Source organism: Leptopilina heterotoma, unplaced genomic scaffold (genome assembly GCF_015476425.1).
Source record: "Leptopilina heterotoma isolate Lh14 unplaced genomic scaffold, ASM1547642v1 Lhet_38, whole genome shotgun sequence".
In the NCBI taxonomy this organism is placed as follows: Eukaryota; Metazoa; Arthropoda; class Insecta; order Hymenoptera; family Figitidae; genus Leptopilina; species Leptopilina heterotoma.
Genome location: NW_025111054.1, coordinates 1409339 through 1435436, shown reverse-complemented (window position 1 = coordinate 1435436; position 26098 = coordinate 1409339). Strand labels below are relative to the sequence as shown.

Genomic DNA, 26098 nt, shown 5'->3' with positions numbered 1-26098 from the left:
GAATTTTATTGAAATTGTTTTTAAAAAAATTGAATTTCATTAAAATTGTATTAAAAATAATTAAAAGTCTGCGTTGACGAGTTGAATTATTTATGAAAATAATTGAATTTTTGTAAAAAATGTTATCATTTATGAAAATAATTGAAAGTATTATTAAAGTAGTAGATAATGAAAATCATTGAATTGAGGAAAATTTCCGTTTAGAGTTTTGAACTAAAAAATCCCCGAGTAACAAGTTTCAAGCGAATTCTATACATTTTTATAAATTTGTCCGCCATATTGGATCCGCCATATTGAATTTTTAAAATCTAACTTCAGATTCGTAATCGGCGACCCCGAAAACCCCCGAGTAATAAGTTTCAAGCGAATTCATTACATTTTTAAATATATGTCCGCCATATTGGATCCGCCATTTTGAATTTTCAAAAACTGCCACTCGGCATTTAAAAGTGTTCCTTTTTAACTAAATTTTAAGCGTATAGCTGGTAATTCAAACGCAAACCATTTTTGGAAAGCAGGTGGGTCCCGTTGACAAAGAATGCCTCATATATATTAAAAAAATGTAACTAATTTCAGAAGAATTTGAATTTTTAAAATTTTTCAGAAATCTACAATTCTTACTTCTCACTATATACCTAATTATTTTATTCTGAGGATAAATTAATTTTTTTTTCCTTGAACTTTCATCAGTAGAAAACTATATGATGGCCATATCGCGAAAACTTCTTTGCCGGCAGAATTTTTAGCAATAATCGTTAATCTGTGGATGGTTAATATCCTGTGTTTGGCTCTCGGTACGAAATAGGGGTGCGAAAATTACCGTGGTAAATGGCCAGTGTGCGTCGGTGGTCGTATTACTTGACTAAAGGTAATTGAGCTCGCGCTTATAAATCCAATTAGTGGATTAAAGGGATGCGTTGTATACATTTACAGTGAGTCGTTCACTTCATCGGAACCACCAAACTATTTTTCATCTTTGTAAACCATAAATATTAAAAAAAATAATCAAGTTCAAATTTAATTGGAATATTATTTAGAAAACAATATATACCCCATACAGAGAAAAATTTGTTTGAAAGAACCAAATTTTTGTTTCACTAACAATTTGCTTGACCATAACTCTTTCTTCAAACCTACACTGCGGGAACAGAAAGTTTCAGTTCATTTAGAATTAGCAAATAATTCATTCATAAATTTTACACTAGAGTCAAAAAGTTGAAACTATTTGACTCTGGTGTAAAATTTATTAAACTGAAAAAAAATATTTCTAAAGTTTTTATACATTAAAGAGATGATATTTTAGAAACAAAGCTTCAAGTACGTAGGGTAGTATAAAACCGGAAAAGAGAACGAGCCACTTTGGCCACACTCGATTGCATAGAACAATAAAATGATAATGCTTCTTCATGTTCTCGTGATCGTATTCACTTGTGTGGAAAAGTTTGTAAACTTCTCGCATTCTCAAATAGTATTTCTCTCATCAAAAGTTATAGTCAAGAATCATAAGAAAAAAAGATGTAAACGTTCTTTTTTTGTACAAGTTTAGAATAATTAAATTAATTTATTATTATAAAACAATTAATTATTTTATTAAATCTGTTAATATTAAGACGTTGCTCAAAGTTCATGAAATTTATGCCATTTAATTTTTTTTAATTCTTCTTATTTCTCTTTTAGACCCAAAATTTTTAGAAATTGCAATATCTGCTATATTTCGAGGGTCAAAAAGGATGATTAGAAGTTGAAAAGAAGTTTTAGGTCCTTAATTTTTCAGACTTTTTCCAGGTTTTCCAGGATATTTTTCAGAAAATTCCAGTAAAATTTTGAAAATAATTTCCACATTTAAATCAAGTATTTAAATCAAGTAAGCTAAAAGCACCAGTACTTGGACACTTATAAAATAGTAGCAAAAGCAACGATTTTTACAAAGATAATATAGTTTACTTGACAAAATTTTTATATTTCGTTTGAATTATGATTAAAGGATTCTAATTAATAAGAAATCTAAATTTTTATTTTAGTTAAATTTAAATCTAGAAAATAAGTAATTGCTTCTTTACCGTAATAGTTGGATAAGCCATTTTATATTAATTCGTTCATTATTTAAAAAGATTAATGTCTGTAAAGTTTTGGTCCAACTACTGGTGCTCAAGGTTAAAAAGCTGAAGATAAATTTGGACACTCGATTTCGAATATTGCATATATTTTTTTTTCATAAATTTTTGGCTTAGAAATTGAAAACTTGAATTATATCTAAAAGCTAACATTCAGAAAGGGCATATATTATTTTTTTCATTTACATTTGAAGTAGTTTTAATTCTTTTTGTTACTGTTCATCTATTGGTTCCATTTTTTGCACTGGTTATTTTCCCTGACAAAATTATTTTTACAGGAAAATATGAATGTTTACGGAAAATCAGTAAAATTTATGAATTTTAATAATTTCTAAAAAGTACAATTATAACCCTTCCTGAATACAATTATTTTCTACAATTTTCAACTAAACTTCATCTCTGAATAAATTAATTTAAATAATTCTCCAAAAGTTCTTCTAGAATTCAATTATTTAAATACAAAAATTCAATTTTTTATAATAGTTTATTTTTATAATAACTCTCCATAGTTTTTTCTCAAGTTATTAAGATATAATATTTTCAAAAAATTATAAAGAAATTTTTAAAATTAATTTTTTTTAAAAATACCTGTTTTTAAATAATTTTTGAAAGTTAATAGTTTTTCAATTTTAAATAATTCCCAAACAATTCAAATTTGATAAAATCTTTTCAAAATAATTAAAGTTTTGAAAAATATAAATGATTAAATTTTTGAAGAATTTTAATTATAAACAGGACCATGATTTCTCAAAAATTTTAATAAGTCCATAAAGTAAACTTTCATTAATTTTTATTTACATTGTTCGAAGATAATTGAATCTTAAAAAATTATTATAAAATAATTCTAAAAATTAGTTTTTAAAAATATTTTAATGTAATTTTTCGAAAATAAATGAATTTCTTAAAAAAAAATTTGTAGAAATTAAAAAAAACTAGGTAATTTTTTGATGATTTTTAATTAAAAATTTAGAACATGATTATTTTCTCCAAAATGATAAAAATAATTCTAAAATATTATTATTTTTGAAAATATGTAATTGAAAATACTGAAACTATTGAATTTTAAAAAATTAGAAGCTAATTTTCATTAATTTTCATTTTTAAATTTATCTTTAAAGATTTTTCATTAAAATTTTTGATAATTCAATTATTTTCAAAATTTGCAATTAAAATTTATCAAAAGTTGATTTTTAAAAATTCTAACAAAATAATATTGAAATAAATTAATTGTTTTCAATTAAATTTTACAAAATTTCAACTATTCAAAATGATTTTTATTAATATAGATATAATATTTGAAAAATTTAATTATGTTAAAAAATGATTCAAAATCAATTTTTGAAAGATTTGTATATAGTTGTTTTTCGCATTTCTTTCAAAATAATTTTAATAAAATTCTTTGTAAAAATTAAAATAATTTCAAGAATTTGTCAAAATTCAATTATTTTCAATGTCTACTATTTCAATAAAATTTCACAAAAGAATTCAATTATTTAAAAAGAAATTTTAATAAAATTATTTTCAAAAGTATAATTTAATTATTCTTCGCAAAAATTCAATTATGTTCAAAAATTTACAAAAATCCTCATCAAAATTTCAATTATCTTTATAAATAATAAAATTTTTCTCCAAAATTCAATTATTTTCAAAAATTTCAATAAAGTTCTTGTCAAAATTTCAATTATCTTTCGAAATATTAAAATTATTCTTCAAAAATCAATTATTTTCAAAAATTTTAATAATTGGCAAAATTTCAATTATTTTCAAAAATTTTCCTCAATTCAATGATTTTCATTATCTACTACTTTAATAATATTTTCAATTATATTCATAACTAATAACATTTTTTGCTAAAATTCAATTATTTTCATAAATAATACAACTCGTCAACGCAGACTTTTAATTATTTTTAATACAATTTTAATAAAATTCCTCAAAAAATGTAATTATTCTTAAAATTTTTATTAAAATTCATCAAGAAAATTCAATTATTTAAAAAATTTTTGCTACAATTTATTAATTAGAATTTTAGTATTATTTTCAAAATATTTTTAATTGAATTCCTTCAAAGAATTAAAATATTTTCAAAAATTTTAATGACATTTTTTGTGCAATTAAATTTTTTTAACAACAATTTCAACGAAATTCTTCGTAAAATTTGAATTAATTTCAAAAATGTTGTCAAAATTGTCAGTTATTTTCAATGTCTACTATTTGAATACAATTTCACAAAAGAATTCAATTATTTAAAAAGAAATTTTAATAAAATTCGTCTCAAGAATTCAATTATTTTCAAAAGTTTCAATTATCTTTCAATATCTTTCATATTATCTTTCTAAATAATAAAATTTTCCTCCTAAATTCAATTATTTTTAAAAATTTTAATAATTTTTTGCAAAATTTCAATTATTTTTAAAAATTTTCCTCAATTAAATGATTTTGAATATTTATTATTTTAATAAAATTTTTCAAAAGAATTCAATTATTTAAAAAAAAATCTAATAACATTTTACGCGAACCTTTATTGGTTTTCATAAAATAATATAAATTTTACAGGAATTCAATTCTTTATAAATTTTTTTTTATAAATTTCTTCGCAACCATTCAATTATTTTCATAAATAATAAAATTTTTACAGGGATTCAATTATTTTCTTAAATGATAAAATTCTGTTTAGGAATTAAATTATTTTTAAAATTAATAAAATTCTTCGCAGGAATTCAATTATGTTCAAAATTTTTTTACAAATTTTCGTCAAAATTTCAATTATCTTTAGAAATAATTCAATTCTTCTTCGAAATTCAATTATTTTCAAAAATTTAAGTAAAATTCTTGACAAAATTTAAATTATTTTCAAAAATTTTCCTCAATTCAATGATTTTCAATATTTATTGTTTTAATAAAATTTTCCAATGGAATTCAATTATTTAACAAAAAATTAATAAAATTATACGCAAACCTTTAATTATTTTTAAAAAATAATAAAAATTTAACAGGTATTTAATTATTTACAAATTTTTTATAACTTTCTTCGCAATCATTCAATTATTTCCATAAATAATACAATTTTCAAAGTGATTCAATTATGTTCAACATTTTTTACAAATTCTCGTCAAAACTTCAATTATCTTTAGAAATATGTAATTAAATTCTTCTCCGAAATTCAATTATTTTTAAAAATTTAAGTAAAATTCTTGGCAAAATTTCTTCTATTTTAAGAAACATTCAATTATTTAATAAAATATATATATTTTTTTATTTAAATAATTTAATTCTTGTAAAATTTTCTAATAAAAATATTGATATAAAAATGAATTTCAGTTAATATTTACTATAATTGAATATTGAAAGCATTATAGCGTGGATTTTTAGAAATAACTGATTTTCAAAAGGTTTCAAAATTAAAATCCTTTGAAAGTTTGAATTTTTTATACGTTTAATTAAGAATATTGTAGAATTAATATTTTTCAAAAAATTTAATGGAATTTTTTTTTAATTATTTGAAGTTTTCAATTTCTAATATATTTCATTGAAAAATGTCAGAATAATCGAAATTTCGTAAAATTAAATTCTAAACAAAAGGATTTGAAAATTCTCAAAGAACTTTTCCAAAAATTATTAAAAAAAACAATTGACTTAAAAGAAGAATTTTAGTTGGAAATTCTAGAAATGAATAATAATCGAAATGATGAAAATAATTTTTGAAGAAGTTACAGTAACAAAGTAGCAAGTTTTAAATTTTTAATTATTTTAAAACATGAAGAGAGCGAAGAAGACTCGGAGTGATCGATGTCTTCATGTTTTATAATAATATTCTTATATGTTATTGAAAATAGATTTTTGAAAGTTTAAAACTTTTGAAAATGTTTTTTTGGATTTCATTTAATTTTCATTTTTTGGTTTGGATTTCTTGTCCTGATACCGAGGAACATTATTTATTATTTTGGAGCCTTATATAGAAATAGAGAAAACAACTAAAAGAAATGATTAATAAAAGAAAAAACAATTTTTGGAAAATCAAAAGAAAAATTTGGACATAGAGTGATGAAGATTGGTATCACCGAGGAAAATTCAGTCTCGGGGGTGGTTAGACCCCTTAGCCTAGAAGTTAATCCGAGCCATATACGCAAGCGATTATCGTTAATTATATTTTCGGAGGGTGAGCGTGTGTGTGTGTGTGTGTGTGTGAGAGAGAGAGTTTTTCGAGGGTGTTTCGGCGTCGCTTTTCGTACGCATTGTAGAAATACACGTGGGGTGAGGAATTCTTGCGACCCTACTCTTCTAGGGTGGACCCTGCAAGCCCTGTAACCCTCGCCCTTAGCGTTAATACAGGCTTGCGCGAGCGAAGGGCAGGATTAAATTGGCACCAATTACCAGTAAAACACCCTTCGCGCATTTTCTTCTTCTCCTTCCTTCGTACTTTTCACTCACACTCTCCTTTCAGAATAAGAATATCATTTTTTTACTTTCTAAGAAAATGGGGAGAAATTTCTGATCGACGTAAATTTTTTAAAAGACTGAACTATATATAAATTTTCATCATTAATAATTCATATACAAGTTGCATGATTTTAAATAATCTAATATTTATATTTATACTATTATGTGGCTAAGATTTCTTTGCAATTAGAGTGAATTTTAATTTTCCATCGTTCTTAATTAAGCGAATAAATTTTTAATTTTATGGTATAATTGAATCGGAAATTAATTAATTTATTATTATTTTTCATATAAATTAACATTTCCAAAAGTTTAAAATTTTTAAAAATCTATTTTCAATAACATAAGAACATTATTATAAAACATGAAGACATCGATCACTCCGAGTCGTCGACTCGGAGTTATCGCTCTCTTCATGTTTTATAATAATTAAAAATTTGAAACTTGCTACATTGTTACTGTAACTTCTTCAAAAATTATTTTCATCATTTCGATTATTCATTTCTAGAATTTTCAACTAAAATTCTTCTTTTAAGTCAATTGTTTTTTAATAATTTTTGGAAAAGTTCTTGGAGAATTTTCAAATCCTTTTGTTTACAATTTAATTTTACGAAATTTCGATTATTCTGACATTTTTCAATGAAATATATTAGAAATTGAAAACTTCAAATAATTAAAAAAAAATTCCATTTAATTTTTTGAAAAATATTAATTCTACAATATTCTTAATTAAACGTATAAAAAATTCAAACTTTCAAAGGATTTTAATTTTGAAACCTTTTGAAAATCAGTTATTTCTAAAAATCCACGCTATAATGCTTTCAATATTCAATTATAGTAAATATTAACTGAAATTCATTTTTATAATATTTATTAGAAAATTTTACAAGAATTAAATTATTTAAATAAAAAAATATATATTTTATTAAATAAATAATTGAATAATTGAATGTTTCTTAAAATGGAAGAAATTTTGCCAAGAATTTTACTTAAATTTTTGAAAATAATTCAATTTCGGAGAAGAATTTAATTACATATTTCTAAAGATAAATGAAATTTTGACGAGAATTTGTAAAAAATTTTGAACACAATTGACTCCCTGCAAAAATTTTATTATTTATGTAAAGAATTGAATCGATTTAAAAATTTTATTATTTATGGAAATAATTGAATGATTGCGAAGAAAGTTATAAAAAAATTTGTAAATAATTAAATACCTGTTAAATTTTTATTATTTTTAAAAATAATTAAAAGTTTGCGTAGAATTTTACACAGAGAAAAGCGAGTGTTGTTTTTGATGCGGGTAAATTTTGGTAGGGTAATTTTAGTGAGGATAAATTTTCTATAATAGAAAATTTACCTTATTTTCAGTGTTAAAATAACACTTCCGAGCTAAAGTTTGATGCAGACACTTTTAACACCGAATTCAGTGTTAAAATAACACTCACTTTTTTCTGTGTATTAATTTTTTGTTAAATATAACAAAAAATAATAAAATATAAATAATAATAATAATAATAATAATATTTATTTATAAAAATTATTTATTTATAATTAATAATAATAATATAAATAAAATAATAAAATATAATAATTAAACTTTTTTAAAAAACATTAATTCTACAGAATTCTTATAATTAAAAGTATGTTAAAATTTCATGTTGTATGTTAAGTTACATAATCATTCAAAGATTTTAGTTTGAAACCTTTTAAAAATTCACGCTATAATGCTTTCAATATTCTATTACAATCTAAAATTTTAACTGAAATTCATTTTTAAATCAATATTTATTAGAAAATTCTACGAGAATTCAATTATTTTTATATTTTTTATATTTAAATTATAATTAAAATTCATTTTTAAATAAATATTTATTAGAAAATTCTACGAGAACTCAAATTTTTAAACTACAAAAATACATAATTTATTGAAGAATTGACTGTTTTTTAAAATTGAACTCTCATAAAGAATTTTATCAACAAATTTTTAAATAATTGAATTCTTTCGGCGAATTTTAATAAAATTTTTCAGAATAATTTCATTTTTCAAAAAATTTGATGAAAATTGTATTAAAAATATTGAAATTTTGATGAGGATTTTTGTATAAAATTTTGAACATAATTGAATTCCTGCGAAGAATTTTATTAATTTTGAAAATAATTGAATTTCAAAAAATAATTTTATTATTTACGAAAATAATTGAATCCCTGTAAAAATTTTATTATTTATGAAAATAATTGAATGATTGCGTAGAAAATTATAAAAAAAATTTGTAAATAATTGAATTCCTGTAAAATTTATATTATTTTATGAAAACCATTAAAGGTTTGCGTAAAATGTGATTAGATTTTTTTTTAAATAATTGAATTCTTTTGAAAAATTTAATTAAAATATAATAAATATTGAAAATAATTGAATTGAGGAAAATTTTTGAAAATAATTGAAATTTTACAAAAAATTATTAAAATTTTTGAAAATAATTGAATTTCGAAGAAGAATTTAATTATTTCTAAAGATAATTGAAATTTTGACGAGAATTTTTAAAAAATTTTTGAACATAATTGAATTTCTGCGAAGAATTATATTACTTTTGAAAATAATTGAATTGAGGAAAATTTTTGAAAATAATTTAAATTTTGCTAAGAATTTTATTAAATTTTTTGAAAATAATTGAATTTCGGAGAAAAATTTTATTATTTAGAAAGATAATTGAAATTTTTACGAGGATTTTTGTAAATTTTTAACATACATGAATTCTTTTGTGAACTTTTATTGAAATAGTAAATATTGAAAATAATTGAATTTTAACGAATTTTTGAAATTATTTAAATTTCTACGAAGAATTTTATTAAAACCATTTTGAAAGAAATTGAATTGTTACAAAGAATTTCATTAAAATTTTTAAAAATAATTTAAATCTTTGAAGAAATTTAATTAAAAATCTATTGAAAATTTAGGCAGATAACAAAATATTTACGACTAACAAGTATGGAAAAATTATAAATTAATTAATTTTATTGAAACTTGGTATCTAGGAGTTTTTAGGTCGCTGTTTACGAATCTGTTATTGTCAAGTTTCAATAATTCAAAATGGCGGATCCAATATGGCGGAAATAAAAATTTTTAAAATCGATTAATTTTAATGAACCTTGGTATGTAGGGGTTTTTTTTTGGGTCTGTGATTACGAATCTGATCTCAAATTTCAAAAATTCAAAGTGGCTGATTCAGTATCGGAGTCGAATTGTCGAAAATGGATCAGATTAAAAAAAACCCAAGATACCTGTTTCATCACAATCGGTTAATTTAAAAAATTTTACGTAATCAGCGACCCAAAAAATCCCTAGATTCGACAGTTAATTATAATTGATTAATTTTGAAAATTGTCTTTATATATTTATTGCATTATAAACTTATAAATATAATTATAGATATAGTGTAGTTTTTTGTCGTTTATTGTAGGATCAATAATTTGACATGAAAAAACTAAATTTTTAAGTTTTTATAGACGTTTCGATCCTAGTTTGGATCCTCTTCAGTACTTTTATTAATATTCTGCAAAATACATATTTTTTATGGTTTAATTATAAAATGGTTATGAATTATTTGTATATAAACGAATATGGAACGAATGGAATTTATTAAGAAGACATTAAAACTCTTACCTGGTTACATTACATAATTTTTGCACATTATATTGAATTTATAAGTTTATAACTGTAATTCGTCACTTTATTAAAAACACCCACTATTTGTTAACTTCAATGAAGCTACTTTTTAATGAATTTAATTTTTTTAAACTAACTATTGATTTCTCTACTAAAACATGTTTGTGTTAAAGAAATAAAAAAAATGTAAAAGTGTGTCCGAAAAGTGTAAAAGAAATTATTCTTATACTTTTAATGGTATTAAAAAAATTTATATAATAGTTTCCGGATATCTTTAGGACATCCTGAATATGCGAATGCTGTTGGGATTAATCATGAAAATACTTAAATTTAAATTGTCAATTATTACTCTTACTTTACTTCTTACTAATTAAACCTTAATTATCTAAAATAATAATTTATATTTTAATTATAAAATTATGAAGATAAATTTTTCCTAAAACTGCAGGTTACAAATATTATCAAATGTAAAATAGAATTTTTCACAGAACGTAAAATTAAGTCAAGATCATCAGTCATATTTGTATTCTTGCTTGTTTCAAGACTATCATTTGTATAATTTTATTTTATGTGTGTTTAGAGCCATATGCATAAATAGACCTTCAATTGTCGACTTGAAAACTATAATATTATGTAAGGACGTTACAAAGATACACGTGAACGTTCGTGGGTTTATTGTATATCGACAATATTGATATTTGTAAATAGGCGTTTCTTTAATTGGGAACATTTAATTGGACGCAAAAGAATTAACCCCTTCACTGTTTACGTCCCATACGTTGGGTCATGAAAAAGTTTGTCCACAACTGTTTGCGAACCGAACGTTGGGTCGTGATCATCTTAACCAAAAATAAATATAATTTGTATATAAATAGATTGATAGATTTTTGTCTGTATATAAATATATTTTAAGACTATAAGCTTCACTGATGCTATTTTTTTTACTAATTAAGTAATTAGTCATTTTTCTTTGCTAAGTTATAAAATATTGCAAAATGTTTTGAAAAATTTTCTATAATTTTATTAGAATTTCCAATCTTCAAAAAAACTTTAATATATTTTTCTACTAAAGTACGACAAATTCCTAATAAAATTAATAAATTTTTCTTAAAAATGAAGCATTTCGAATGTTGTATGCTTATTTATTTATTAAGAACTAATTCTTTATTTTTTAATATAGTAAAAATGAATAATTAATAAACTTGTTACTTACAAGTTACTTACAAGTTCATATAAAAGAATTCGGTCCGTTTTGCCGTTTAACAAAAAAAACTTAAGTTTTAGGTGAAAAATAGATATTCCTCATAAAAAATGAATAAAATGATTTATTTAAAGTTATTTTGCATTAAAAATGAATATTTTAGCAATAAATCAATTTTGGGGTATTTTTGTACTTCAGTTGTACTGTCTAGGGCTAATGTTAGTTGTTTTGCATTTATGTGTATCTATATAAATTTAGCTCGTTCACATTTAGCAGCAACTATTTTTTGAGTGTTTTTTATAGAATGAATGCGTAAAAGAATCAATTTAAAAATTGAGATAGATATAAGAATAACTTTATCTTAATTTAATTCTTATCCACTTAATGTATTTCAAAGATACGGATCAATGAACTGTAATCATTTAATAACGATTGTTATTTTAGAAGTCTAATTTATTTTCAATAAAGTTCGGAATAAATCATTAAACTGAATGAATATTATCCGATTTTCCATTAAAGAACATTCTGCTTTATTATAAATTAATTAAATAATTGATTAAACTGGAGTATTATAAATGTTTTAATATATACTAAAATACGTCTTTAATATGGGATAATTTTAAATAACGTAGTGTGCAAGTATATGTTTCATGATAATCTTTTAATAAAATGAATTTTCTTCTAAATTTAAATAAATGAATCCCCAAACAGAACTTTGTTGCGACATCACTACCCAAAAATAAATAGCAGAAATATTAGTACTATTTTAACATTTTCAAAAATATCTTATTTAAATTCCACTTTTACAAATTTTACTATTGTCATAATTGTTATACTGTTTGAGAATTTACTAAAAGCCATTCAACATTGTCATTGCATTGTAAGGGCTTTGTGATTCTTACATGAATTCGCTGACATAAAATTACTTTCTTTTTGAGCTAAACGGTTAGGTAAATAAATTGTGAAAGTGCTTTTATTTTCGCATTTTTAAAAACAAGTCAAACAGTGTACAATTTAGTGGGAAAGTTGTAAGAAAATCATATGCAGTACTAAAGTGTACTATACATGAAACTAATGAAACATCGACTAATCACTGATTTTCCAGCTGAATGCCAGGCAGAGTTTGAGATACAACGTTCTGAAATGAAGAAATACGTCTACACGTGGGGCGATTGAATACATAATCTAAAAATATTTACTTCAAGGCTTCATATAAAAAGGTATGGAAAAAAGAGGAAATAGAAGCAGAGAATTTAAAGAACACGTGGTTTCCAACCAATTAGAGGGGTCATGAGTTCTCTAATGGTAAAACTTATCTTTTTCCACTGTAAGAAAATGTTTTCAAAATATTCTAACCAACTATGAAGCATATTATTTTAATTTATTAATCATTGCGTGCTAGTGTATTAATCATTGTTTCTCATTGATAGAATTAATTCTCCCTGTAAATGAATTCGTCATCTCCAGGTTGATGTTTAAAAATATTTTTGACATTCTAATTATTCATGAAACAACTGAAAAAAAACTTGTATAAAAACATGGAAAACAGTTAATATTAGTATGCGCGGAGAATGAAATTTATCCACTACGCAAAAGTCTAGACTCCTCCACCTATGACATTATTCCACGTCCTACTTCCTACAGGAATCAAATGAAGTTGAATGTCCATTATTTAATTTTCCTTGAAAGTCTCTAATTTCAAGGTCATATAATATTAACTTTCTCGTATTTCTCCTTCTTTCCTCTGCTACATCACAAAACGTGACGCCGCTCCATGACTGGGTCCCGACAAGGGTCTTTCCTAACGCGCTTCAACTTCAATATGTTACAAGTGCACATAAACAGTTTGCAAAAATAAATGCATTATTATACTACACGGAGAGAAGAGTTTTTGTTATTTTAACACACAACACGTCTAGTAAGAAATTTACATGGGAAAACGACAGTGGCGCCTTTGCCTTTGGAAGTTTAGTTACGCTAACACAACCTTTGGTTGCATTACTCAGTAATAAACTTTCTCTCTAAATTTGAATTAGTAAAAATGTTTACTAATTTGAAATAGTGACTGAATTTTTGCTTTTGAATTAGTGAATTTGACTAATAAATAGTAATTTCTACTAATTTATAAGTAAATTTTACTATTGAATGACTTTTTGCTTTTGAAATAGTAAAATTTACTAATAAATTAGTAGAAATTATTATTTATTAGTCAAATTCACTAATTCAAAAGCAAAAATTCAGTCACTAATTCAAATTAGTAAACATTTTGACCAATTCAAATTTAGAGAGTTCTATCGGTCCAATATTGGGAGCCAAGATGCTGTACATCGATTCAATAAAGGTGACCAATATTGAATTAATTGAAATTAATTTTTATTTAATAAAAAATCAATTATAGTACAGGGCTCGAACGAGTGAAAGTATTTAAAAATACGGACTTTACGGACCAATTACCAACAAAAATATAACCAGTTCGAGTCAAATAAGAGAACATTTTACTTAAAACTATAAATTAAATTTTTATAATTATAAAAGATGAAGATATCGATAACTCCGAATCTTCGACTCGGAGCGACCGATTTCTTCATGTTTAATTAAATAAATAAAAAAAATAAAATCATTATCAAATCAATTATTATCTTCAAGAATTTTTAACTAAAATACTTCTTTAAATCAATATTATTTTTTATTTTAATATTATTTTTTTTTTTTATTTTTTATTTTCGAAAAAGTTCTTTGACAATTTTCAAATTCATTTTGTTTACAATATTCAATTTTACCAAATTTCAATTATTCGTAAATTCTTCAATTAAATATATATTAGAAAATAAAAACATCAAATAATATAAAAAAAATTAAATTAAACTTTTTCAAAAAAAAATTCATTACAAAATTCAATTATTTCTAAAAATCCACGCTATATTGTTTTTAATATTCAATTATATCATCTAAAATTTTAACTGAAATTCATTTTTAAATCAATTTTTATTAGAAAATTCAACGAGAATTCAATTATTTAAATACAAAAATAAATAATTTATTGAATAATTGAATGTTTCTTAAAATTCAATTCCCATAAAGAATTTCATCAACAAATTTTTAAATAATTGAATTCTTTAGACGAATTTTAATTAAATTTTTAAGAATAATTACATTTTTCGAGAAATTCGATTTAAATTGCATTAAAAATAATAAAAATTCTGCGATGGGTTTTATTATTTGTGAAAATAATTGAATTTCTAAGAAGAATTTTATTACTTTTGAAAAAAAAATTAATTTTTGCGAAGAAAATATTATTACTCTTGAAAATAATTAAATTTCTGATATAATTTGTAACTTTTCCAAAATTAAATTTTTTTTTCGTGTTTTTAATTAAAATTCTTCTATTAAACCATTATTTTTAATAATTTTTGAAAAAGTTCTATGAAAATTTTCAAATTCATTTGTTCACGCAATTCAATTTTACAAAATTTTAATTATTCTTGAGATCTTCAATTAAATATAGGTACATTACATATAAAATAAAAAATTTAAATAATTTAAAAAAAAATCCGCAATTAAATTTTCTCAAAAAAATTAATTCCACAGAATTGTTAGTTAAAAATATTAAAAATTCATATTTTCAAAGATTTTAATATGAAACTTTTTCAAAATTCAATTATCTCTAAAATGCACGCTCTAATGCTTTTAATATTCAACTATAATCTAAAATTTTGACTCAAATCTATTCTTAAGTTAGTTTTTATTAGAAAAATCTACTAGAATTCAATTATGTAAGTTAAAAAAAACAATTTATTGAATAATTGCCTGCAATTATTCAATAACTTGTTTTTTTTGTATTTAAATAATTGAATTCTAGTAAAATTTTCTAATAAAAACAGATTTAAGAATAGATTTGAGTTAAAATTTTAGATTATAATTGAATATTAAAAGCATTAGAGCTTGAATTTTTAGAAATAATTGAATTTTGAAAAGGTTTGAAATTAAAATCTTTGAAAATTTGAATTTTTCATATTTTTAACCATGTTTCTTAAACTTGAATTCTCATAAAGAATTTTATCAATAAATTTTTAAATAATGGAATTCTTTTGACGAATTTTAATAAAATTTTTAAAAATAATTGAATTTTTAAAAAGAAGAAAAGAAGTTTATTATTTACGAAAATAATTGAATTCCTGTAAAAATTTTATTATTTATGAAAATAATTCAATGATTGCGAAGAAATTTATAAAAAATTTGTAAACAATTGAATTCCTCTGTGAAATTTTTATTATTTTATAAAAATAGTTAAATGTTTGCGTAGAATTTTATTAATTTTTTCTAAATAATTGAATTTTTTGGAAAATTTTATTAAAATAGTAGATAATTATTTAAAATAATTGAATTGAGGATTTGAAAATAATAATTGAAATTTTCCCAAGAATTTTATTCAAATTTTTGAAAATAATGGAATTTCGAAGAAGAATTTTAATATTTCTATTTCTAAAGATATTTGAAATTTTGACAAGAATTTTTAAAATTTTTTGAACGTAATTGAATTTTTGTGAAGAATTTCATTAGTTTTGAAAATAATTAAATTTCTGCAATCATTTACAAATCATTTACAAATTACAATTTCTCTAAAATTCTCCAAATTATATCGTACAATTTACGAACTTTTCGTCTTTTTTTTAATCAAATTACGGACTTTACGGCCATTTAAAAAAAAAACTGCCTGTTACGGACTTCAAGCAAATTTACAGACCTTTACTTACTGAATCTGTTAACATCCTAAGCATAAAAATTTTTTGTATAACTGTCAATAATAGTTTACCTCAAAAAATATATTCATAAGAAAATTTTTAAAATTTCTCCGATCGATTTCAAACAACGATCACACTTTTGAAAAATATTATCACGTTACATAGAGAAAAAAATGTCAATTAATACGTTTTACAAAATAAACAATTATTTGTAGCATTTGTACAATTTGCGTTTGTAGTATATGTTTCATAAAAATTAGTAAAATAATATTTTAAAATTTACCAGAGAAAATAATTTATTACACAAACACAATTATGGTTAGAAATGATTTGTTTTCTTCGACATTTTTAGCTCTGAAGCAGCTTCTACAATAAGTGCAAAATTGGAAGGCATTTTTTGGCGGCAACGCCCTTGTACTTGCCCTTGGCACGAATTCTAGACGCTTACTTAGATTTCTGGAGTTCAGACTGCGTATTGACATCGAACAAAAACTGTTCTATCTTTTACTATTTGCATTATGAGAAACGATTCGTTATGACTACTATTAAGTTAGAAAGTAGGTCGATGCTAATTTTTTTTAGTTATAGTCAATATTTAGTTATTTATTTTTAAGAAAGAAAATAATAAAATTCTAAAAATGATTTAATCTAGTTTTAAGCTTAAAAATAGAGTACTTTTCAATCATTTTGGTTGCAGTCTTTGTATATTTTTTCATCTAACTAAAAATTTAATTTCCATTGTGAAAATAAGTAATAACCCCAACTAATCTTTTCTCCCAGTGTTATTTAATATGAACTGAGAAAGAAAATACAGTTTTAAATTTTGAAGTTTGTGTTTAGATAAAATTCTAATGATTGTGTTATAATAAGTGAATCAACTTGCATGCTTTTCTTTCATGCGGAATATTTGTATTTTTCTTTTAAATAGTTGAAATTCAGTGAGGTTGCCCCCTCTTCCCCCCCCCCCTCTTGCAGCAAAATATAAAATATTCTTGAATCACTTTCCAAGAGCTCCCATAGGGGTGGAACGTTGCTTAATACGCAATGAGGAAAGTAACGGGACAGCAGGAGGGATTTTGGGGTGAGAGTTTCACAAAGAGTGGTGGTGGGGGGGGGGGGTTTCGCAAGAGGGTGGTTCGCGGAAGGAAAGTAGCCCCGTTACAAGTTTTACTGCAGTTTTGCGGCTTGAAACTGCGAGCACGTAACGGGGGGCAATTGAATTTAAATATTCAATTATGCGATGTGTAAATGAAATAGAAGTCTTATGCAAATGGCTACACGCTAAGGGTTGTTGCAAATTTAAAGGGTTAAATATTTATTAGCGAAGGGTTAACCGAGATTTATAACCAACGCTGACTGTCTTTTTGCCTATTTTCTTTGATTTTTCTTATAATCTTAAACATAACCTCCCTCTCCTATTCCTCTTCATTTTTTCGGCTTTAAATAAACCGCTATAATGCACCTTCTTCTTTCTTCAATCACCAATATTCTTAAGCAACTGCAGTTCTGTGTAAATCCCAAGTAAATAACTCGAATTCATAATAACATCATTTCGCTCTAACGGACACGAAGGGATTTTTATTTTTATTTTTATTCTTTAGCCTATTTTTAGCTAAATTTATATATATATAATTGAAACGATTAAATATGACTAATGTGCGAGAGTTGACGGTGAAATGAAAAAGTCTTTTTTTTAACTCAACAAGGCTAACATTTATTTATAATGAAAATACGTTGATTGAGACAATAGTTTAAACAGTATCGTTATCGGTAATATATTATATCACTATAATGCTAGTCGTATACAATGTGCGGGTGAGTTCTTTTATTCTTTCTTAAATCTAGTAAATTGTAGAATGTAACACACATTCATTTACAATCTTTGTTTCATTCAATAAAAAGTCCATTTATCATTTATATCGCTGAGTAACTCTGCTTTTTTTCTTTTATCTCCGAATAGTCAAATTCTACATAGTTCTGCGCTGACCTTTGTACACATTTATAATTATTATATATACTCTCTAATCGTGAAAGATAACGTCCAGAAAAAAATTATTAACAAATAGAAGGAAACAATGCGAAACAAAAACGTAACACGACATCAATAATTAGCGATATCCTTAAATGGATTCATTATTGTTCCTTGAGCGTAGATCTTCTATAAGCAACATGTCCACATTGAATAATTATAATTTTATTTCTCAAATGAAACATGAAAATATGACCATTATGAATTTAATTAAAGATATATATATTGTTTTGGAAATATGTTAGTAAAAATAAAAAGTGAAATATTCTTTCATAAATATTAATTTTTCATATTAAACACAAAAAATATTTTCTGTTAAAATTACAGGACAGTTGCGCATAGAAGGCAATCATCGAATTCTTCCGACAAAGGCATCATTCTAAATATATGAAAAAAAAAAAAATTAAAATAAAACTGATAATGCGGCGTCTATATAAATTTTTCTTGTCCTTTAAGTACAGTCTTTGCGCGCAATATATGGCACTGAGTATTCACGTAATTTCTTTCTTTTTATTATCTCAAAGCGAATGAGTAAAATCACCAAGTATCCAATTCCTTTAAAATATACTTCGATTTCCTCGAACTCTTATTTTTGGTATTTTTTTCAGATTCAAAAAATTTCAGCAGTTGTCGAGACCGGGCCAAATTAAACGAAGCTTTAAGATATCATCGTTTATGTCGATGAAACAAGAAAAAAAAATATTAACATCAACTACTTATCATTATTTTCATATCCTTGATTAGAGTCAAAATTTCATGAGCCTAGAGTTACAATAAAAACTAGTTACATTTTTGGTTTAGAGAAAAATTATTGCATTTACAAAAACGATGGTAACTTAAAGTTGATCGAATTGAGCCAATACAAACACTAATTCTTTTAAAGATTCTATAAACTAAAAACAAATTCGATTGGTCTGCATGTAAATTTTCTGACTGAAATTATTAACGCAACATTGAATTGGAAACTTGTGGTTTACCCTTTTTTTGAAATTAATCCAATTAGTACTTTAATCTTTAGACTGACAATTATGCGATGCATTAATTCGCAACAACAAATAATGAATAAAAAAAAAAACGATATACAGTCTCAAACTTAACTATAAAAATGTCGTAAATCAAGTCTCATAAAAAAAACACGCACCGACAACATCTGAATATTCGACAAAACTCTGTCTCATCTGTCCGTGGACATAAGAAACGCTTTTGTCTCTCCTGCTTTCTGTGAACACTTGCATCTCCAACATGACGCAATTCGTTTATAGCCGAGAAGAAAATCTCGACCCTAGGTTCGGCACTCGTAACTAGGGTTCCGACCTACAGGGGCCAAAGTCCACCTTCCAACCTCCGTACTTAAAACAACCTTTTCTCTGATCGTCCTTCACCAGTTTGGAAAAGGAAAAAGAAAAGAAAAAAAATACCATGCCTTTATTGTCCGACCATGGTGCCTTCCGAATGCACCCAACACCCCTTTTTGTCGTACTTGTTGCTGGTACTAGCACCTTTTTTGTCTGCCACCCTCTGTTCCTGTGTCTGTTCCTGTATTTGTATGCGTGATCAAGTTTTCGTGTCGCTGTCGCACAATGATGTAAGAAAGTGTTCAAGTGTGCACACGTATCAAAAGTGAAACACACATGACCAGAAAGAGGTATGTGTGCGCCACTGATCAATGGGGGATGGCACATCTCTCAGGGGTGCGGGGCTTATTCTATGGGCACCGCAATCACTTGATCGGTACAATACTTGATCGGTATGTTTATTCCATTTGTTCGATCATTTTTTTTTTTTTTTTTTTTTTTTATTTTTTAATTTTATCAAAGGGTTTTCAAGTACGGGGATTGGGGGGTGGACTTCGCGCGCCCTGCCGGCCAGGACTTGTACCTCACACAACTCCCTAGTTACGAGTACCGAGGCCTAGTATTTATTAACGCGGGGGCGCCAACTCAATAATTTATTTCAAGAATAGCTAAGCTTTCACATTCTGTTATGAGCAATTAGAATAAAATATCATGTTAGAAGCGTGTACTTTGTGGCGGAAACGGCAGACCACTAAAGTTTATTTTTGATTATTACTTCTCGTGAGCAAAACAAAATCGCGTTAACTTTCGCTTAATTATTATTTTCATCCGTATTTACATATTTAATTGGTTGTCGAGGAAAATGCATTAATTCTTTAAGGCGATTTTGTTTTGTCATACTCACTAAATTCACATTTCTCTCGTTGACTCTCGCTCATTCGTACTTAAAAATTGATTTCATTAGTATACTCGCGCTCGACAGTTCCCTTCGTGTCAAAATTTACGTATGGTAACCTTAATTGCTAGATGTATACCATTGTAAAAACTAACGATCCCTATTATTTTGAATCGCGTATCGTCTCACTCTTGATCTTTAAAATAAAATGTATCATGTACTTTGACTCTCCTTTAAAAATAGACACAGATTCACTTTTGTGATCCTATCGATGCCTTAAGCCTATTACGTATATTTCTCATCACGATCCAATGAACGCGCGATTCACATAAAACGCTCGCTCGTTTGTTTGTTTGTTTGTACGCGATTTTTTTAAAATTTACTCTCATCATTTTCGTAAAACTCCACACCGAACTTTATTTATGTTTATAAACTGCATAACTTTAGAGTTTAATTCTTGAGCAATTGTTTCGCTATTCGGAAAAGTTTAAGAAACACAGAAACGAATCGAAAAAATTGGAAGAAAGAGTAACAAGAAATCTAATTAAATCATCAAATACAACAAGATAATACAAAAACTTTTCAAGGAAAGAACATTTTTACAAAAGGGTACAAATTACGGAAAACAATTTTTGTACCATATTTATATAGAAATTTACTTTTACTTAATTTAATTAAAATTATTTACTCTTCTGATAAAAATTACCCGTTTCGCAGCCTAGAACGATTTTTAAATCGACAGTAAAAGCCTTGAATTTATTTCTATTTGTCGCGCCTACTTAAAAATGAAAATCTACCAAACGCCAACGCTCGCCCTCTTAAAACCCGAAAAAAATTCCGCGATCTCGTACTTTTTCTACATTCACCTTCTTCCTCTTCTGTCTCGTTTGCTGAACAATGCAATATTCAAAATTGAAAATGACATCAACAAATTTCTTTGAAATATAAAGAGAGGGATTTAGGCAAAGAAGCTTCTAATAGGTCTAGGAAAAAAGAGTTTTTTTTTTATAAGCGTCACAAAACAGGCCCAAGCTTTTGAAATTCTTCAAATAATTAAGAATTGCTGACTAAAATTTTAAAAAGTGCTAGAATACCGCATACACAAAAGTGCTCAATTTAAAATTTCATTATTATTTTCCAATAAGCTAAGAAATAACAATATAATAAACATTTAATCAACAATGCGGTTTTCAGCCACTTCTTAAAATTATTACTAAAAGGAATAAAGCGCATTAAATAATCTCTTGGTAAAGGATATTTCGAGCTCAGTTGCAGAGAAACAAAGAGTAAACGGACCAGAGAAAATTTGTATCAGAGAAAATTTTGAAAATCTAATTTGAATTTTTAGCGTCTCCACTTGAGTTTATTAAAAAAAAATTTTAAACTCAACTTTTGAAAAGAAATTAAAGAAAGAAGACGAAGGAGAACGAATACGAGATTCTTGCTGACAAAAACCCTCTCTGCCACTCTCTAAACTTGAATCAGCCGAAGTAGATTGGAGTAGATTGAGTAGCGCTAAGTGCTCAGCTGACTATTCAATCAGCTGCATACTATCCAAACCGCTGATTCGAGTGAAGAGAACAGTCGTCAGGCAAACTCTAATTTCAGTTTTCTATTGCAGGCTTTTCGAAAAATTCAAAATGAAAGAAGAGACGAGAATATGAGGAAAATATTAGAAATTTATTAGATAAACAAAATGAATGAATTAGATTGAAAGGAGCGTATTCACAATTATTATAAAAGTTATAACTCGTTTATTAAATTAAATAATTGTGAATAATATTCTTGATTTAGGAGCAGTTGTACTAAAGCAAGAATATGTTTTCTGGTTGAACAACTTTTTATTCGGTATGTTAATTTAACGGTTGAAAGAGTATCACGAATATCACCTGAAATTTATTTACTCCCAAATGAATGTAATGAAAAGACATTTATCATATTCCAGTAAAACAATTGAATTTGTAACTGACAATATCTATAAATATCCTAATTTTTATTCTTGTATACTTGAATTTCTATTTTGAATTTCTATTTGGTATAATTCTCATCTTTTCTAAATTATAAAAATTTTACATAAACTTGAACTTGAGGTTCTTTCATCTCAATTTCAAATTCACATAATTGTATAATCCAGGGTGTCTACAATTTTCAATCAACAAAATGCCTCGTTTTTTTTCTCATCAAATTTAAATTTATTTGATTTCAAACATAAATAAATCTACAAATGGCTACAAAAATTTTTTATGAACAATTAAATTCCTTCGATGTTTCTTTAAATTTAAACTTAAGTTTCTTTAAATTTTTCGAAAATAATGTTTTTTTTTTAATAATCTTAATGAAAAATTTGGAAAATAATTGAATTTTTTCAAATTTTTTCAAAATCTTGTCTGTTCATAATTATAGTTGACAATTTGATTAATTCAATTTTATTAAAATCTTATTGATGCTAATTGAATTTCTGCAAAGAATTTTACTATTTATAAAAGTAATTGAATTCTTCCAAAGAATGTTATTATTTCTGACGTGCTCTTAAGAAAGGTACCTAATAAGCAAAGGAATTATAGGTTAGGTTCGTGTTAGATTTATCTTGGTTAAAAGTTAATTTTTAATTATTTGAATTTAAAACAAATTTTTAATTCTTTGTATGTATACAAAGAAGACTTGAAAATCAATAATTTTTAATTAATAATTGATTCTCTTTCTGTATTTTTACTCAAACCATTAAAGAACATAACCTCAAATTTTTTGCTTCTTAGGTACCTTTCTTCGGAGCGTGACATATTTATGAAAATAATTAAATGTTTACGTAGAATTAAAATTTTTCAAAATAGTTGAATTATGGAGAACAATTTAATTATTTATTGAAAATAATTGAAATTTAGAGAATTTAAAAAGAAAAATTAACATCAAAATTCAATTATCTTGAAACAATAGAATTGAAAAATTTCAAAAATCTTATTTTTCAGAATTTTCAAAAAATCTTTGCAAACATTCAATTAGATTAAAAAATTTTAAATCTGTATTTTTTTAAATTAACTAATAAAAATTTTAATTATTAATCTTTGCACTAACATTAATACATTAGAATGTGACTATAAAATTCAATTATTTATCCATTATTAAATTAAAATACTTTGAAAATTCGATTTGTTAAAAAGTTTTTAATGAAATTTGTTAACAAATTGAATTCTTTTCACTTGAATATCACAAAATTTTTATTCGATAATTTGTTTAAAAATTTATTTATATATTAAATTTCAATCAATGACTGATTTTTTACTATAAAATTAATTATTTTCAACTAATTCAAATTTAGAGAACAGTATAAATATCTATAAAAAGTGAAATAAAAAAGAGATTTTTTAAAAACAAATTAAAATAATAAAATAAAAATAATAAATAATAATAAATAATAAAACTTTCTAGATGGAAAAGTTAACGTTAGCTAATGCTACTAACGTTATAATCTGATATTAGTCATAAAAAAATATCTAACGAAAATGACTAACGTTAGTCTAACGACATTTTTTTATCACTAATATCAGATAATAACGTTAGTTAACATTAGTCTAACGTTAGTTAATGTTAGTCTAACGTAAGTTAACGTTTGTCTAACGTTAGTAGCTTTAGCTAACGTTAACTTTTCCACCTGGGTTTTTTGTTAATTTGGTGAGAAAATTCCCGATTTTTTTCGGTCAAATTAAATTCCAGACTAGTTCCCGTATTTCCCGATTAGTAGACACCCTGATTATCAGAATTGACTTGTTATAAAAATTTTATCTATTAACATTATTGGCATGATTATGAGAGGAATTTTTCAGCGAAATTTAAATGCAAGTGATTAGTTGCTTTGAAATTACGCGATTGAAAAATTAATTATAGAATATGAAATTAAATTTATGTCTGGTTTGATTTTGTGCTGACAGTTTTGACGAGAGCAAATTTGAATCAATGATCTTAAAAAAAAATTATACCAAATAGAAATTTTACTCGACAAATTTCGATTAGGTAGTTTAGAGGTTATGTCAGTTGAAAATACGGGTAAAAGCACAAAGTAGTATAAGTAGCGTTGACTGAAAAACATGGCCTATCTCACGTTATCCGGTGGTGGACTGTTGACCGCGACCTCCTCGGGAAAATTAAAAACTAAATAACGCCTTCTTGAAGCAGTTTTTAATTTTCAAGGTCGCCACCGGAAAACGCGAGATTGGCACAGACGTGTTTGTCTCCTAATACTACTTCGCGGGTAAAAGTACTCTCTCAGCTCAGCCGCTGCCTGCCTGCGGGAGTTGTCATGGTAACACACGAGAGTAAAAGAGTAAGAAAATTCAGAAGAAGTGCTTTCTCTCTCTCACTCTCGTTGCGGCTGCCCGCGCAGAATGGCAGACGGCAGAGCTGCGAGAGTACCGCGATAATGAAAAATAAAGTTTGAGAACGATGAATTGTGTGTCGAATGGACGTTGCGAGTTAGTCATGCATCTCTTTGATTTGAGAGAAAGAAGGTGTTGAGGATGATGAGCGAGAATAGAAGAAATGGATGCGTCTGCGGAATAGGAGAGAATTAAGAGAAGAGCGAACAACAATGTATTGCGATTGAACGATTATTACGAGCACGGATAAATCGCCGAGCTGATGCTGTGGTAGGCGGCGAGGGCGGCGTGCGCGTGCGCGTGCGCAGGGGGCGCGGATGCGGCTACTGCGTGCGGCGAGGAGGCCATCGCGGATGCCGCCGCGGCTGCCATCATCATCTGCTGGTGCGAACGCTTTAGGGAGTTGGGAGTTGTGGCGGCGCTACTCGGGGCAGTAATAGTGGTAGTGGTGTTGTTCGTTTGCGGTGGTGGCGGCGGCGGGTGGTTTTGGCTTTGGTTTTGGCTCAGTTGCAAGGGGGTGGTACTGCCGATACTGGCGTGATTACTCTGGTGATGGTGGTGATGGTTGTGATGGTGGTGGGGAGTGATCGCGTCGTGCGGATAATAAGACGCTGATGATGGTGAGGTACTCACGACGTCGGGCGTGCTGGCTCCATCGGTATGGCTCGCGCTGTCAGCTGTACTCCTCGGTCCACCGGCGTCCAAACCGTTACCCATATCTGGAGGTTTCGTACTATCCCGGTCGTCGATCACGAGGTCGATTGGCATTTTACCCTTCAAGCAGCTAATGTATCGGTGGCAGAAATTGTCACACAACTCGTGAACCTGAAAAAGACAATTTTTTCAAAATTATTCATCAATGACAAAAAAAGTGTTTATCAAATTTGTTTTATGGTGAGAATAAATGATTTTTACGCAAAAAATTAATTTTCTTTTTCCCTGACCCTAAAGAATATTCTGATTCACTCTAAAAATTATTAGATACTCAAAAAATGTGACGCGATCTGAAGAAAGAAAAGCAGAAGAAAGAAGATCTGAAGAAAGGGACCTTAGAAGCAAATCACTTTAAGCTTATGTTAGTGTTAGTTTTTTATTGATTGAAAGTTACTTTTTATTTATTGCAAATTAAAATCAGTATTTATTAAATATTTTAGTTGTAATAAAGACTTAAACATCAATGATTTACATTAACAGTTGACCCTTTTTTCGTATTTTCATTTCAAAAATTTCAAACATAACCTATAATTTTTTGCTTCTAAGGTCCCTTTCTTCAGATCGCGTCACAATATTTATTTACGAATTTTTTAAATTGTAAAATTATTCGAAAATTTAATTTGTACTTTGA

General features: G+C 25.7%; 1 protein-coding gene across 3 annotated transcripts in view; it reads right to left on the bottom strand.

Moving 5' to 3' along the window:
- Nucleotides 1–26098, bottom strand: part of LOC122505928 (homeobox protein homothorax) — a 501951-nt gene that overhangs the window by 426295 nt on the left and 49558 nt on the right. For all 3 annotated transcript variants that reach the window (XM_043617815.1, XM_043617814.1, XM_043617816.1), the window contains exon 6: nucleotides 25387–25578. In XM_043617815.1, the coding sequence (XP_043473750.1) occupies nucleotides 25387–25578 (192 nt within the window). The remainder of the gene's footprint in view (nucleotides 1–25386; nucleotides 25579–26098) is intronic.